At 40.0% G+C, this 13794-nt stretch overlaps 1 protein-coding gene across 1 annotated transcript; it reads right to left on the reverse strand.

Annotated features, from left to right (window-relative positions):
* Positions 1 to 7168: 7168 nt before the first annotated feature.
* FAM200C (family with sequence similarity 200 member C) lies at positions 7169 to 10910 on the reverse strand. The gene is made up of 3 exons (XM_052644411.1): positions 10887 to 10910; positions 10190 to 10231; positions 7169 to 9002 (listed from the first exon to the last, which is right to left on the reverse strand). Exon 3 carries the CDS (start codon positions 8951 to 8953, stop codon positions 7169 to 7171), a length of 1785 nt encoding a protein of 594 aa, XP_052500371.1. The 5' UTR covers positions 8954 to 9002; positions 10190 to 10231; positions 10887 to 10910.
* Between the last annotated feature and the right edge of the window lie 2884 nt (positions 10911 to 13794).

Consider the following 13794-nt stretch of genomic DNA (forward strand, 5'->3'; position numbering starts at 1 on the left):
TCTAAACTTATTAATTTTCTAAAAAAAATACCCTGATACTACCCAAGATTACTAAATCAGACCCTATGAAAGATGCTGATGTTTATTTTACAGATACAAACAAAGATTTTAAAGCTGGATATTTCGGCCCTATAGAAAAAACCTGACAATCCCAATATTCTTCTGTACAAAAAGCTAAATTAGATGTTATTCTTACTGTTTTGACAGATATCAATGCCCCCATTAATATTGTTTCTGATTCCCAATATGCTATAAAAGTCACATCTCAGATTGATTACAATCCCTACGTCCAATCTAATAATATATCAAATATTTTAAAAATTACAATCAGTAATAAATAATAGAACTTATCCTTTCTATATTACCCATATTCGTTCCCATTCCCAACTTCCTGGACCATTGGTGGCTGATAATGAGACAATAGATACCAAACTTATCTCTTTTATGACACCCACTTAATTTCATGAATTAACTCATACAAATGTAAAAGGATGACAATATAAATTTCAAATTTCACGGCAACAAACATCGTTGCTGTGACATCATCTCACAATGCCCTACATGTCAACAAACTAACGTCATCCCATCTTTACCAGAAGGCATTAACCCTTGAGGATTATACCCCAATGTTATATGGCAAACATATGTAACTCATATGCCATCTTTTGGAAATTCTGGACTGATTCATGTATCTATTGACATGTTTTCAGGAATGACTTTTGCTTCACATCATGTAGGAGAGACTACTTTCCATTGCATTTCTCATTTTAAACAAGATGCATATATGGGACTCCCCTAAACTATGAAAACAGATAATGGCCCAGTGTATAAAAGCCATACTTAAAACTTATTTTTTGAAGACTGGTCAACTCAACATGTAACTGGAATTCCCCATAATCCTCAAGGTCAAATGACAGTAAAAGGAGACCACCACACATTAAAACAAATATTATTAAAACAAAAAGGGAGAGAGAGGTATGGATTAGGGCCTGACTCCCCTAAAAATAAACTTGCTATAGCCCTTTTTATATTAAATTTAAGTTAAATTTATTTATTTTATATTAAATTTATTTTTTTATATTAGGGGAAGTAATGAAAAGCAGCTGAAGTACATTGGGATGAAGTACAAACATCTCATGAAATAATTGGTAAAAAAGAACAAACACAGACAGTTCACCAAAAAATAATGTGGAAGGATGATAAACAGTGGAAAACACGGCTTATGCTTAAACAAGGACGAGGTTATGCTCTTATTTTGACAGAGGACAATGAACATCCGTGGATCCCCAAATGAAAAATCTGGTATAGGAAAGAAAAGAACATGGTTTGACATAGATCCCCTGCTTGAGCCACCAATTGGAGCCATGTCTCACTTAATACTTAGACCAGGTCCATCCAAAACTAAACGGACGCAGAGCGCCACTCTACCAACATGGGGACAAATAAAGAAGCTATCCCAAGAAGCTGAAAAGATAGTACATAGGCAAAAACTTCCTAAAACACCTGACAACCTGTTCTTGGCCATGGTAACACTGTTAACAATGGCAATAAGTGTACTTCCTAAAACACCTGACAACCTGTTCTTGGCCACGGTAACATTGTTAACAATGGCAATAAGTGTACAGGCTAATTCCAGTTATTAATATTGGGAGTGAGGTTCCCTGTGGTCAGACGGTAAAGGTGTCTGCTTGCAATGTGGGAGACTTGGGTTCGATCCCTGGGTGGGGAAGATCCCCTGGAGAAGGAAATGGCAACCCACTCCAGTACTCTTGCCTGGAAAATTCCATGGATGGCGGAGCCTCGTAGGCTACAGTCCATGGGGCTGCAAAAAGTTGGACGTGACTGAGCGACTTCACTTTCTTTCTTTCTATGTTCCTAACCCACTTCTATTACATGGAAGATTCAACAGTTCCCATTTTTGTGAATGACTCAGCTTGGCTTCCCGGCCCCTATGATCAAAGTTTCCCAGATAAACCAGAAGAAGCAGGATATGTATTAAACAATTACACTATTGGGTCTGAAAGTACCCCCATTTGCATTGGACATGGGGAGATCTATTTAAAAACAGATTATCCAAAAATGGTTATCTGTTGTTAAATCTAGGCTATGGTTTTTCCTGTGGTCATGTATGGATGTGAGAGTTGGACTGTGAAAGAAGGCTGAGCGCCGAAGAATTGATGCTTTTGAACTGTGGTGTTGGAGAAGACTCTTGAGAGTCCCTTGGACTGCAAGGAGATCCAACCAGTCCATTCTAAAGGAGATCAGCCCTGGGATTTCTTTGGAAGGAATGATGTTAAAGCTGAAGCTCCAGTACTTTGGCCACCTCATGCGAAGAGTTGACTCATTGGAAAAGACTCTGATGCTGGGAGGGATTGGGGGCAGGAGGAGAAGGGGACGACAGAAGATGAGATGGCTGGATGGCATCACTGACTCGATGGACCTGAGTCTGAGTGAACTCCGGGGGATGGTGATGGACAGGGAGGCCTGGCGTGCTGTGATTCATGGGGTCGCAGAGTCGGACACGACTGAGCGACTAAACTGAACTGAAATCTACTAAAGATGATAAGAATTCCTTTTTCCTTGTAACCGCTCTCACATTTTTAGAAAAGGAAAATAATATAATACATTATAGTCCTCCCAATATTCCAGAATGTATTTTGAGGATAGGACATGGGATAGAAGATTGGATACAATGGAATAATTGTAAAGGAGCAGAAGGCCATCTATTGATCAATACTACTGAAGGTCCCATAATTGACTGGGGACCCAGAGGGACTCCAAAATTAAAAGACACCAATATCCCCAGTCCTTGGATATACCAAGGGACTCTCCAGTTCAGTTCAGTCACTGTTGTGTCCAACTCTTTGCGACCCCGTGGACTGCAGCACGCCAGGCCTCCCTGTCCATCACCAACTCCTGGAATTTACTGAAACTCATGTCCATTGAGTCAGTGATGCCATCCAAACATCTCATCCTCTGTGGTCCCCTTCTCCTCCTGCCTTCAATCTTTCCCAGCATCAGGGTCCTTTCAAATGAGTCAGCTCTTCGCAACAGGTGGCCAAAGTATTGGAGTTTCAGCTTTATCATCAGTCCTTCCAATGAACATTCAGGACTGATTTCCTTTATGATGGACTGGTTGTATCTCCTTGCAGTCCAAGGGACTCTCAAGAGTCTTCTCCAACACCACAGTTCAAATGCATCAATTCTTCTGTGCTCAACTTTCTTTATAGTCCAACTCTCACATCCATACATGACTACTGGAAAAACCATAGCCTTGACTAGACGGACCTTTGTTGGCAAGTAATGTGTCTGCTTTTTAATGGGACTCTTAGTACATTTGGTAATGAATCTTTGGTTTTTAATGGGATAGGATTTGCCCCTCCCTTTCTGCATCTAGTTCACCATCCTATTCATAATGAGATCTGGAAAATACCTATGGCTTTGAAAACTCCTGAGACATGGAATGGTTGATATACCGAATATATTTTAAATGATCCTAAAACAACTTTTACTTCTACAAAAAACTCTTACTCATAATATCCAAGCTTCCGTTAGACTTCCTTTTGTATTCATGGTTGGTCCAGCTAATTATGATAAAATTACTGGACTTATATATTGTTTACAGTGTTCCTTTTACACGTTTAAATAATACTATCCCATCCAGTGACAGCTGACAGAGTATTCTTAAAACTAGAGTGGACATTTGGATACCAGTAGATTTATAAAGAATCTTGGCAAGAAAGTCCTACGCTGTATGCCACTGAAGAAGTTATTAAAGGTTTAAAATGTGCCAAAAGATTCATTGGAATGCTTATAGCTGCTATTTTAGGTATTAAAAAAATTATGGCTATCACTACCACTGCTGCAGTGGCTGGAGTAGCTTTACATCAGTCTGTTCAAATAGTACAGTTTGTACAAGAATGGCATAAGGATGCTGACATTTTACGGTCCACTCAACAAAAAATAGATGGAAAATTAGCTTCTCAGGTGGCTGATCTCCAACAGACAGTAATACTATTGGGAGATCAACTGGTTAGTTTACAAAAGCAGTTAAGATTAAAATGTGATTGGAATTACACCTCTTTTTGTCTTACAGCACATAAATACAATCAGTCAAGGTTTAATTGGGACAAAATCAAGCAACATTTATTAAATCAAGAAAATATTTCTCTAGATATTCAAGATCTACAACATGATATATTAAAAACCTTTAATAAAAAGTTGGATATAATTTCTGGATCTAATTTACTTGATACTATTGTTAATGGTATATCCTCTCTAAATCCTCTTAAACAGAACAAGGTCTATGGATATTGAATTATGTTAACCTCTGCTATAATTTTAATTGTTTTCTTTTGCTTCTGTGTAGTCTGGAGAACAGCAAGATGATATCACCAACAACATCACCAACAACAATTAGCCTTTCTTACAATTCTTTGCTTGCTGAAAAACAAAAAGGGGGAGATGTAGGAAGCAAGTACAAGGAAGAAAAAGCAGACCCCAGGAAAGGCATGCGAAAGCATTGTCAGTCTTGCTGACCAGATACGTCAAGACATATGACTCTTGGATTAAGTCCAGAGGGAACAGAAAAACATCTTGAAAGCAGGATGCATGCCTGGAGGTGGGAAGCCATCAGACTGTTCCATGACCTGGAGTCTTTGAGTCAAATATTTTTTGTATCTGGAGATTTGTTATTTAGACAGCAACCTAAATTGTTAGTTAAAAGTAAATCTTTCTTAGTTAATCTTTATGTTACAGTCCTAGCCTATCTTTAACAGCCATATGGCTCTATATGCTTCTGAGAGCACGTTCTCCTCTGCATGTACTTTCCTGCCTGAAAACCTAATAAAGCTGACTTGATCAGTTTGGGCATCTTCATCTTGGAGCGGTGTTGGTCCCCTGATCCTTGCTTTCAATTCTTGTGTCTTTCTCATTCTTTCGCCGTACTGTGCTTTCAGGAAACCCTGGCTTGTTGAGCCAGACTCAACAAGCACCTTGGGGGACCCAAGTGGCTGCTGGGAATAACGATGACTACAAGGACTGTGGGGTGAGATGCCTCCTTCTGAGTGCTCTGGAGTGCTTACAGAAAGAAAACACACTCAGCCCTTTAACATCTCAGCTCAAGTCCCAGTCAGAGAACTAGAAAGGGTCTATGACAGCCCCTAAAGGTATCTTAGATCCATCAGAGTTACTAACTCAGACACAGGATTTCATTGTGAAGGTTGCAGAATTTAATGTAGATTGAATTCACAGCTGATGTCCCACAGTGAAAGTCAGGATGAGGACTGGGCAAGTGTCCTCCGGACTTGGAATGAGGACATCCAGGTGGACTCAGATGAAACTGAGAATCTTAACCCCTAAGTCACTCTGAACCTTCCCCTTCTGTGTCTGAGATTAGGCTCCCTTTGCTTGAAGTCCCTGGAATACCGTCACCGAGACAGGTGACTGAAGGAGATACCTATACTCTTCAAGACCTACCTTACTGCTCTTCGCTGCCACTAGACCCATAACTAGGGTCAGATCCAGCACATTCCAAGGCAACAAGTACAAAGTCTGAACCTGGAGGAAAGAGTGTATAATCCAAAAGAACTATAAGATTTTTCTAATTTATATAGGCAGAAACCTGGTGAATAGATGTGGGAATGGGATTCTAAGAGCATTAGACCAAAAAAGGCAGGATATAACAGGCCAAATGCACTGATATGGGAATACTTATCAGGGATTCTGGACTTAATATGTTAGCTTGGACTTAAGCTTGGAGAACTTGGACTGAACCGTGACCTACATATAGTGAGTTTGAGATCCCAGAAGTTCCCTGGTACAATGAAGAGAAAGGAATTCAGAGACTTGGGGAGACAGAAATGTTGGTGAACTTGTATGTATGACCTTCAAACTTCCCTCACCCACTACCCCCAGTGCTATATAGTTCAAGAGGGCCCAGAGGACACCCCTTCCCTGAGATACTGAGCAATACATTAGTGAGGAGATCACCGATATCCTCAGAAATCTCTGTGGTGGCTGTTCTCTGTGGGCTGGTAGAAGGTGCTGCCACTGAGATGAGTTCATGGATTTTGGTGGGGTCGACAGGATCCTGGAGTAGCGAGGGCCACGTGGCAGTGTTCAGTCATGAGGGATAAGGTGGATGCACTTTGAGCACAGAAGAGACAAAATGGAAATCAGAATGTTTTGACCCACAGGGATTGTTGATAGTAGCTGTGGTAGTTAATTTTACATGTTGACTTGGCTGGGTCATCAGGTGCCCAGATATTTGGTCCAACATTTCTCTATTATTTATATTTTGATCCATTCAAAAGTTTTAATCTTAGAAAAATACATATAGCCTAAGGTATAAAATAAGTGAAGAAACTGGGGCAAAGGAAAACTAAGTGTAGGAAAAATAAGATGAGGTGACAGGGCCAAAGAATCCATCAGAACTGTCTGGAAAGCTGGTTGAGAATGAAGCTCCTTGGCCCAGGCCAGTTAAATTAGAAATCTCTTGAACAGAGCTCTAGGATCTCCTCTTTAGCTGCCGCAGTGACTTGGAGTCTAGATGTAACTTAAAAGAAGACAAGGAGTGACTACCAAGATATCAGGATGTTTATTAGTGTCATGGAATTTAAAGCATAGAACCAGAGGAATGGACACTGGGACTAACTCCAAATAAAACATTTAAAAATAAACCTTAAGTTAACTAGGATCATCCTTTCTTTCACTATAACATTTTAAAATCCTCTTCTGATAACATTACCTCCCTAAAACGACCCTCAAGGACATGGGAGGACTCAGTATGTCATTTCATCCTTTGCCTTTGACTTTTAATGTGTGTTCTGGGAGGTCTTCTCTTTTTCTCTTGGCTCTATTCATAGCCTATTATACCAAGTAGCTTGGATATTCCAGTGCTTGGGTGCCTTTTTTATATGTATCACATCAAAAGGTTAAACAGATACTTAGAAGAATCCTATGTATTAGTAGCACTTAATCTTTTCTGCTGCTTGTGCTCTTATTCGCAAAACATATTTTCACGTCTCACAAGAAAATCAAAAGTTAAAAATGCTAAACTTTCTAAAACATAGGATTTGGTATATCATAAATATAAGAAAGAATTATAGCTTAATTTTACAATGGACTTAAGAATATGTTAAAAATTATACACAAAAAGTTTGTTATTTTACAGTGACTTCTGCTGGAGCTGTAGTTTTTGTTCAATGATATCTGAGAAACGAGGAACTTTTTTTGAAATAGCCACACGGATGTCATCACTCATATTCAAGCAGCTTCTGGACTTTGTTTTAAAATGCAAAAGTGATGAAAATCCCAACTCACAAAGGTATGTAGTTGCAAATGGTATAAGGATTTCTAGCGCTGTCTTTGCCAGGCTGGGAAACACTGTGAATTGAGCACACCAGAAGTCCTCAAGCTTCATTGTCTCAAATTCCATTAGGATTTGGCCACTAGCTCGTAATTCAGCAAGATCATTTTTCACTAAATATCCGTCATTGACAAAGTCCAGATTAAAGAGAAATGGATCCAGTATCCATTTACTTGCCTCATCAAGATCTCCAACAGAGAAGTAGCCATGGAAGAAGATGCTCAGCTGTTGCAGGTGCCGCGTTATTTCAGCTGCGATGCATAAAGCTTCATTATCGGAAACAACAATTTCTTCAAGAAAAGGAAAGTTGGTAAAATTTCTTTTCTCAATCCGCTTTAGCCAAAATGGAAACTTCCTAACAAAGGCAGACAACTTCTCTCTAGCGGATACTGTGTTCATTCCAGTCCTTTGCATAGATGCACTAAGTTCATTTAGGTGTTTGAATAAATCTGCAAGGTACGCGAGGTGAATTTTAAACTCTTTGTTTTCAAAGCCATCAACTAAATTGCTGCTTTGGTGGTGAAGAAACTGATTTATTTCTTCATGCATTTCAAAAATATGAGTAAGTATCTGGCCTCGGGAAAGCCACCTCATTTCAGTATGGAAAAGGAGAACACTATACTCTATTCCAATTTCTTCAAAAAAAGCCTGAAACAGGCGATGATTTGGAGCTCGCCCTTTGATAAAATTTATTACCCTCACCACAGTAAAAAGAGCATCCCTCAGTTTTGTAGGCAATGTCTTTGTGACAAGTGTATGAGGGTTCAGCAAACAATGTGTGATCACGATATGAGGTACCTCTTTTTTCACACAGCAAACAAACTCTGAATTTTCTCCTAGCATAGTAGAGGCACCGTCAGTACAAACAGAGCCGCATACATCGAGTGCTATCTTATGTTTCAAAAAGAAGTCTCTGAACAGGTTAAACACATCTTTTCCCTTCATTGTTAACTGCAGTGGTTCACAGAACAGGAATTCTTCTACAATCTCTCTCTCTCTTATGTATCGCACAAATGCCATCAGCTGACTGCAGTCATCCATGTCTGTTGTCTCTGCAAGCTGAATACCCACTTTAAGAGGACTGGCTTTGATATCTTCTAGAACTTGCTGTAAGATATCCTGGCTCATTTCATCAATTCTAGAATGGATCACATCATCTGATAAGGGTACCTGCTGAAGCTTCTTTTGTGCATCTGGTCCCAAAACTATTTGTGCTATTTCCAGTGCACAAGGTTTCACTAATTTTTCAGCTACTGTATGAGGATTCTTCTCCTTGGCACATAAATATGCAAACTGATATGATGCCTGTAGTAAGGCATCTTCCTGAGATGCAACTCCAGATGTTTTCAGGGTTTCACTCTGATCAGCTGGTGTTGGCACATGTTTCAGGCTACTGAGATCGTGCCCACCTATACCACCATGCTGTCTGTTAAAATGGTCAGACAGTTTTGACGGTCGGAGGTCAGCGTTTGAAAATACCGAGTTACACAATACACACTGTGGGCGCTGAGTTCCATCAAGCTCTGTCATACAGGTGAACCAGTAACGAACATAGTCATCATCCCATTTGCGTTTCTTCGACATGGCACCCCACACTTCTCACGCAGTATTCCACAGATGTTGAAGATTTTTGCTTGGAAGTAAAATATAATCCAGACATTAAAAACCAGTGGCTAACTGAATGAAAACAAAGCCACTTCTCATGCCATCCTGTCATCTGTGTACACGTCAAGAAATATCCTGTAACATGTCAGTTCAAAGTAAGCCATGACAATATGACAACTTAAATTGAGCAAACTCACAGCTAAAGTCCTGGAACAAACACCTTGCCAGCAAGTTATATATGAGAGATTAGGGCTTATGCAAATTGTGAATACCCTGTAAGTTCTCTATTGGTGAGCTGCAGTTATGGCTTACTTTGTTTTCAATGATGTATATTCCAAACAAATCTGGTACATTTTGTATCCCCAGAAAAGGCATCTCACTGCCATCCCTTCCTTCCATCCTATGCAGAGATGCATGCACACCCCCCAGTTATGAACTAGTGAATGGAGAAGGAAGTCTTCACTAAATACTCTAAGGGCAGATTCTGACATGCTGGCTAGTTCTTTCTAATATATAAGGATTTAAATCAAATAGTCTATAGAACTATTTGATCCTTGAGTGGCGTTGACTCCAACCTAAGCAGAGAATTTCAAACAGGTCTGACTAAGCCACCTTTGACACAGAAGCAGGATATGCACCATCAGTCTGTGATTCATACTGTCATATAAAAAAAGCAAAACAAGTGGCTCAGGAGAAACACAACTATTCTTGTTATTGAAATTTCAGAAAAAGTTCTCTCATAGAAGAAAAGCCTTAATTATAGTAGGAAAGGATGTAGAAGGCAGGTATTCTCTAGTAAATAAATGGAGGAATCATCTAAGTCTCTTGCTAAAATACATATTCTTGGACCCTACACTCAGATTTCTGATCCTCTCGCTCTGGAGCAGGAGCCCCAAAAATGTACTCTAAATAAAGTGTTTTAGATAATTTTTCCGAATAGTACCCAGAACAGGAATCTCTTAACGAGAGTGCCTATCACAATTACTGGGAGCACTTCTGAAAGAAAACATGTCCCTGTACCACCTCGGAACTAATACATCATCATTCTCCAGAAGCAGGACAAGAGAATCTAAAATAGAGTTGTCCAGGTGATTCTGATACATATCCAAGTACACAGACAGATTTAGAGGAATGAACACATCCCCAGACCAGTTCCTAGCCTTATAGATATTCTAGGTTGCTAAGTAAACACTAAATGCTTTAACACCCATTTACCTTTTCTGAGTTGATGACAACTTCCTATGAAAGCTGAGGGACCTAAAAAGAAAGATATGTTTTCTTTTTTCCTCTTTCTCCCTCCTGAGCAATGAGTAATGGTATAATCCACATGTAGGCTCAAATATACCTTAGAAAACAATTCTATCTCCCATATAAATGATTCCCAAAGTTCTGTACCACAGAATGTGGCTGAAATAATGTAACAGGGGTACACTGAAATCCAAATACCCACTTTAGCCATGAAAAACTCACAGTAAGCCAGCCAAGAATATTTACTTAAAGCCCTAGCTTGCTAGAGGCTCTGCCAAGAATAACTAGTTGTAACATGTACTTCTATGTAACTAGCAAGTTGACCTACCATATGGTTGCTATTGACCAGTTTAAAATTGAAAGATGTCTGCCAGTCGATAAAGACAATTTAGAGTTGATCTTAAGCTTTCTTTTGTCAAGTGAGGAGACCATGGGCAGACTGTGTTTAGAACCTCTCCTAACTGATAACAGAATTATGAGATGAACATAAAAAAATGCTTATCTTTCTGTACATTGTTGTGTATATTTTGGGGGTACAGAGAAAGCGAAGGAGAAAGCTTTACTTCAAATGATTTTCTTTACTTCATGTTTATTTCTAATGACTTCCAACTAGAAATTATGGGATGAGTTAAGAGTATATTCCTATCCATTCTATGCTACTCACATATATTTTGATTGAAGATTTACCTGTTTGGAAAAAGAGAATTTTTAGAAAAATTGTTCTCTCTCCCCCTCAAAAAGGGAGACTAGGTAGCAAGAAGTTTTAAGATCCTCAAAGATGAACTTACCGCCCAAGAGGCTTTCTTGTTATAGAATCTCACGATTCTCACTTGTTCCTTTGTGGTATTTAGCAATCACAATACCCTAAAATATGTAAACATTAAAAAAAGCATCATCTTATTAAGGAATTATTATTAACCGAAACAGTGTGATAATGGTATGGTTGAGTTTTTAAAAACTCTTCATCATTAGAAACACGGACTTAATTATTTACTGGTGGAATGATGTCTGGGCTCTCTGAAATACAGTACTTCAGCACACACACACAACGGGGGTGGAACTAGAACAGGACTGGTCTTGAGTTGGCTGGATGATGGACACACATCATTACACCATACTCACTCTATGTATGCTGGAAATTTCCCATAATAAACAGTAAAATAAACAAAAACGCTTACTTACTAAGATAGGCATAATTACTTTTCAGAAAGATTTTTGAGAATTTGCTGAAAGCCATCTAAAGATGCAGAATGAAAGAACGGATGCAACAGAGTAAAACGTTTTGCAAGTTTATGAAAGGTAGATATGAAACAGTATCACAAGTGAGAGAAAAGTCAGTCAGTTACAAGTTAACATTCATATAACAGAAATACCTGGGAAAGGCTAAAACATCTATGTCAGCAGTGACACCACCAAAGTGCGGCAGTAAACCTTAAACACCAAACCAAACACAATCAAACTTCTACTTGGCCTCTGCCTATGCCAGTCCATGGTAGGTGCAGGTATCCAGGGAGGCAGAGGACTGAAGATTCACTATCTTTACGTTATGAAAAGCAAAAGCCAGGATAGAAGGTAAGGGAATGCAATGCAAATGCTCCAGAGGCAAACGCCTGGGATGCTGGCTTTGTCACTTAGAGGCTGGGACCTGTCCAAGCTTCAGTCCCTCAATTGGGGATGACAATAGTACCTACCTTACAGGGTTGTTGGGAGGTTTAATTATGAGCGTGCATGTAAACGACCTGGGCTCGTAACTGGTAAGGCTTGGTGTATTATAAAGGACGGAGCATTTAGAAGGCTGCCCGGGAGAGCTAAGGACGCCGGTGGCGCGGAAAGAAGACTGCTCGGTCCTCTAGCCGACGGCTCCGAGACGCAGGCGCAGGCCCAAGGGATGCTCGGGCTTCTTTTAGGCGCCCGTTTCAGGCTCCACTTCCCTCTCCGCTCAGGCTAGGGCTCAGCCTCCGGGAGCTGGAACCAGTCTAGGCGGCGGCTTCTCGGGTGCAACCCCGGAGCACGACCCTGCGGGGCGCGGTGTGATAGCTGCGCCCGCAGCATCCCCCGCTCCTACCGCGCCGGGCTCCATCCGGGTTCTCTTGGAGCCTTCCCGCCCGCAGACAGGGCGAGGCGAATCCTCGCACGCAGGCGCACTGGCAAACGGTTAGCGTCCCCCACTCGCACCCCCCCGCCCAACTCGCACCCCCCCCCCCCCCCCGCCCCGCTCCTTCCCCGGCCTCCAGAAAAGGAGCACGCGCGCTGGTTCTTTTTTCAGGTTGTGTATGTGGAGCTGGGAATTTTCTGCATATTGTGTCTGCAGAGGAGATGCATCGTAGAATTTAAGGGACGAAAAGCACTGTAAAGCCACATAGTTCTACTTTTTAACATTCAGAGCACTAGAAATAAAAATTTATATTGTCAGGCTTTGATCTTGGCGATTATGAAGCTCCAATAATTAACCATTTTCTTTGTGGAACCAAGGAGGAAGAAAAGAAGTTAATTCTACTTCCAAATTAAACATCCAGGCAAGTGAGACAAGCTGTAAATTCTGTTAAGATAAAATGGTAGAGGATGAACTTGTGTCCTCTTGCCCATGCTGGTTGCCCCCATCTTCCCATTAATTAGAGCGTGTGGGTGAATTTGATGAGAATCATCATCCATCTTAGAGAAATGGCTTTTAAGATTCTTTTAAACAAGACTTTTAGAGAAATAAACCCATATCATATTTTAGAGAAAAAATCTTAAGTAGAAACTAGAAAATGTTGAATGAAACAAACCGAAATACAGTCCTCTTTTCTATTTTAAGGGTTTTTCATGACATCACATTTCATTCATTTTTGTATAGTCAGTCTTGTGAGACGCATCCCACAAGCCTAGGGGAGGGAGAAATGTCAAGTGGGGCAGATACCTCATTTTCAGGTCTTGAGGGTGAGCCTGATAAAAACACCGAGAGCCTGCCTAAGGTTTCTGTCAATGAGAGAAACTGCAAAAGACCAGCCTTCCTGGTCCAAAAATCTGGGCCTTAAATGTTAGAGAAAGGAATAGGCTTTAGAGTCAAAGACTTTGGTTTACGTCCTGACCCCAACCTTTTACTGTTAGGACCTGAGCAAGCTACCTGGACTCAATGAGTCCTTATGCTTATTGTGAAATACGCATATCATCCTATTACCCCATGAAAGTCTTCTGAGGGATAATATATGCAAACTATAGCACATAGTTCCAGCACTCGTCATCTATAACTGGGATAATAAAATCAAAGCTTGTATCTTGAGTAATGTTCTAGATGTTACCTTTTATCCAAAAGGAAACAGAAATAAGACATGATTTCAGATATTATAATTTCTTTCTAAAATCAGCTTAAATTAGGTTTCACAAAAGAAAACAGAAGCCCCAAAATGTTAGGTGACACATTTTTTTGAGTTAAAAGTGTCCTGAAATTTTCTAATTCAAATGTGCAGAAGCTAACTCAGCCTTCTTGCCAGTCCTATAAACTACTTTTCTGCCAAATATTTGAAATAATGCTACAAACTATTCACAGTTAAATATTTCCAATTATATATCTTTATTAACAAAAGATAAAT

This window comes from Budorcas taxicolor, chromosome 7, assembly GCF_023091745.1.
Source record: "Budorcas taxicolor isolate Tak-1 chromosome 7, Takin1.1, whole genome shotgun sequence".
NCBI classification, from domain to species: domain Eukaryota; kingdom Metazoa; phylum Chordata; class Mammalia; order Artiodactyla; family Bovidae; genus Budorcas; species Budorcas taxicolor.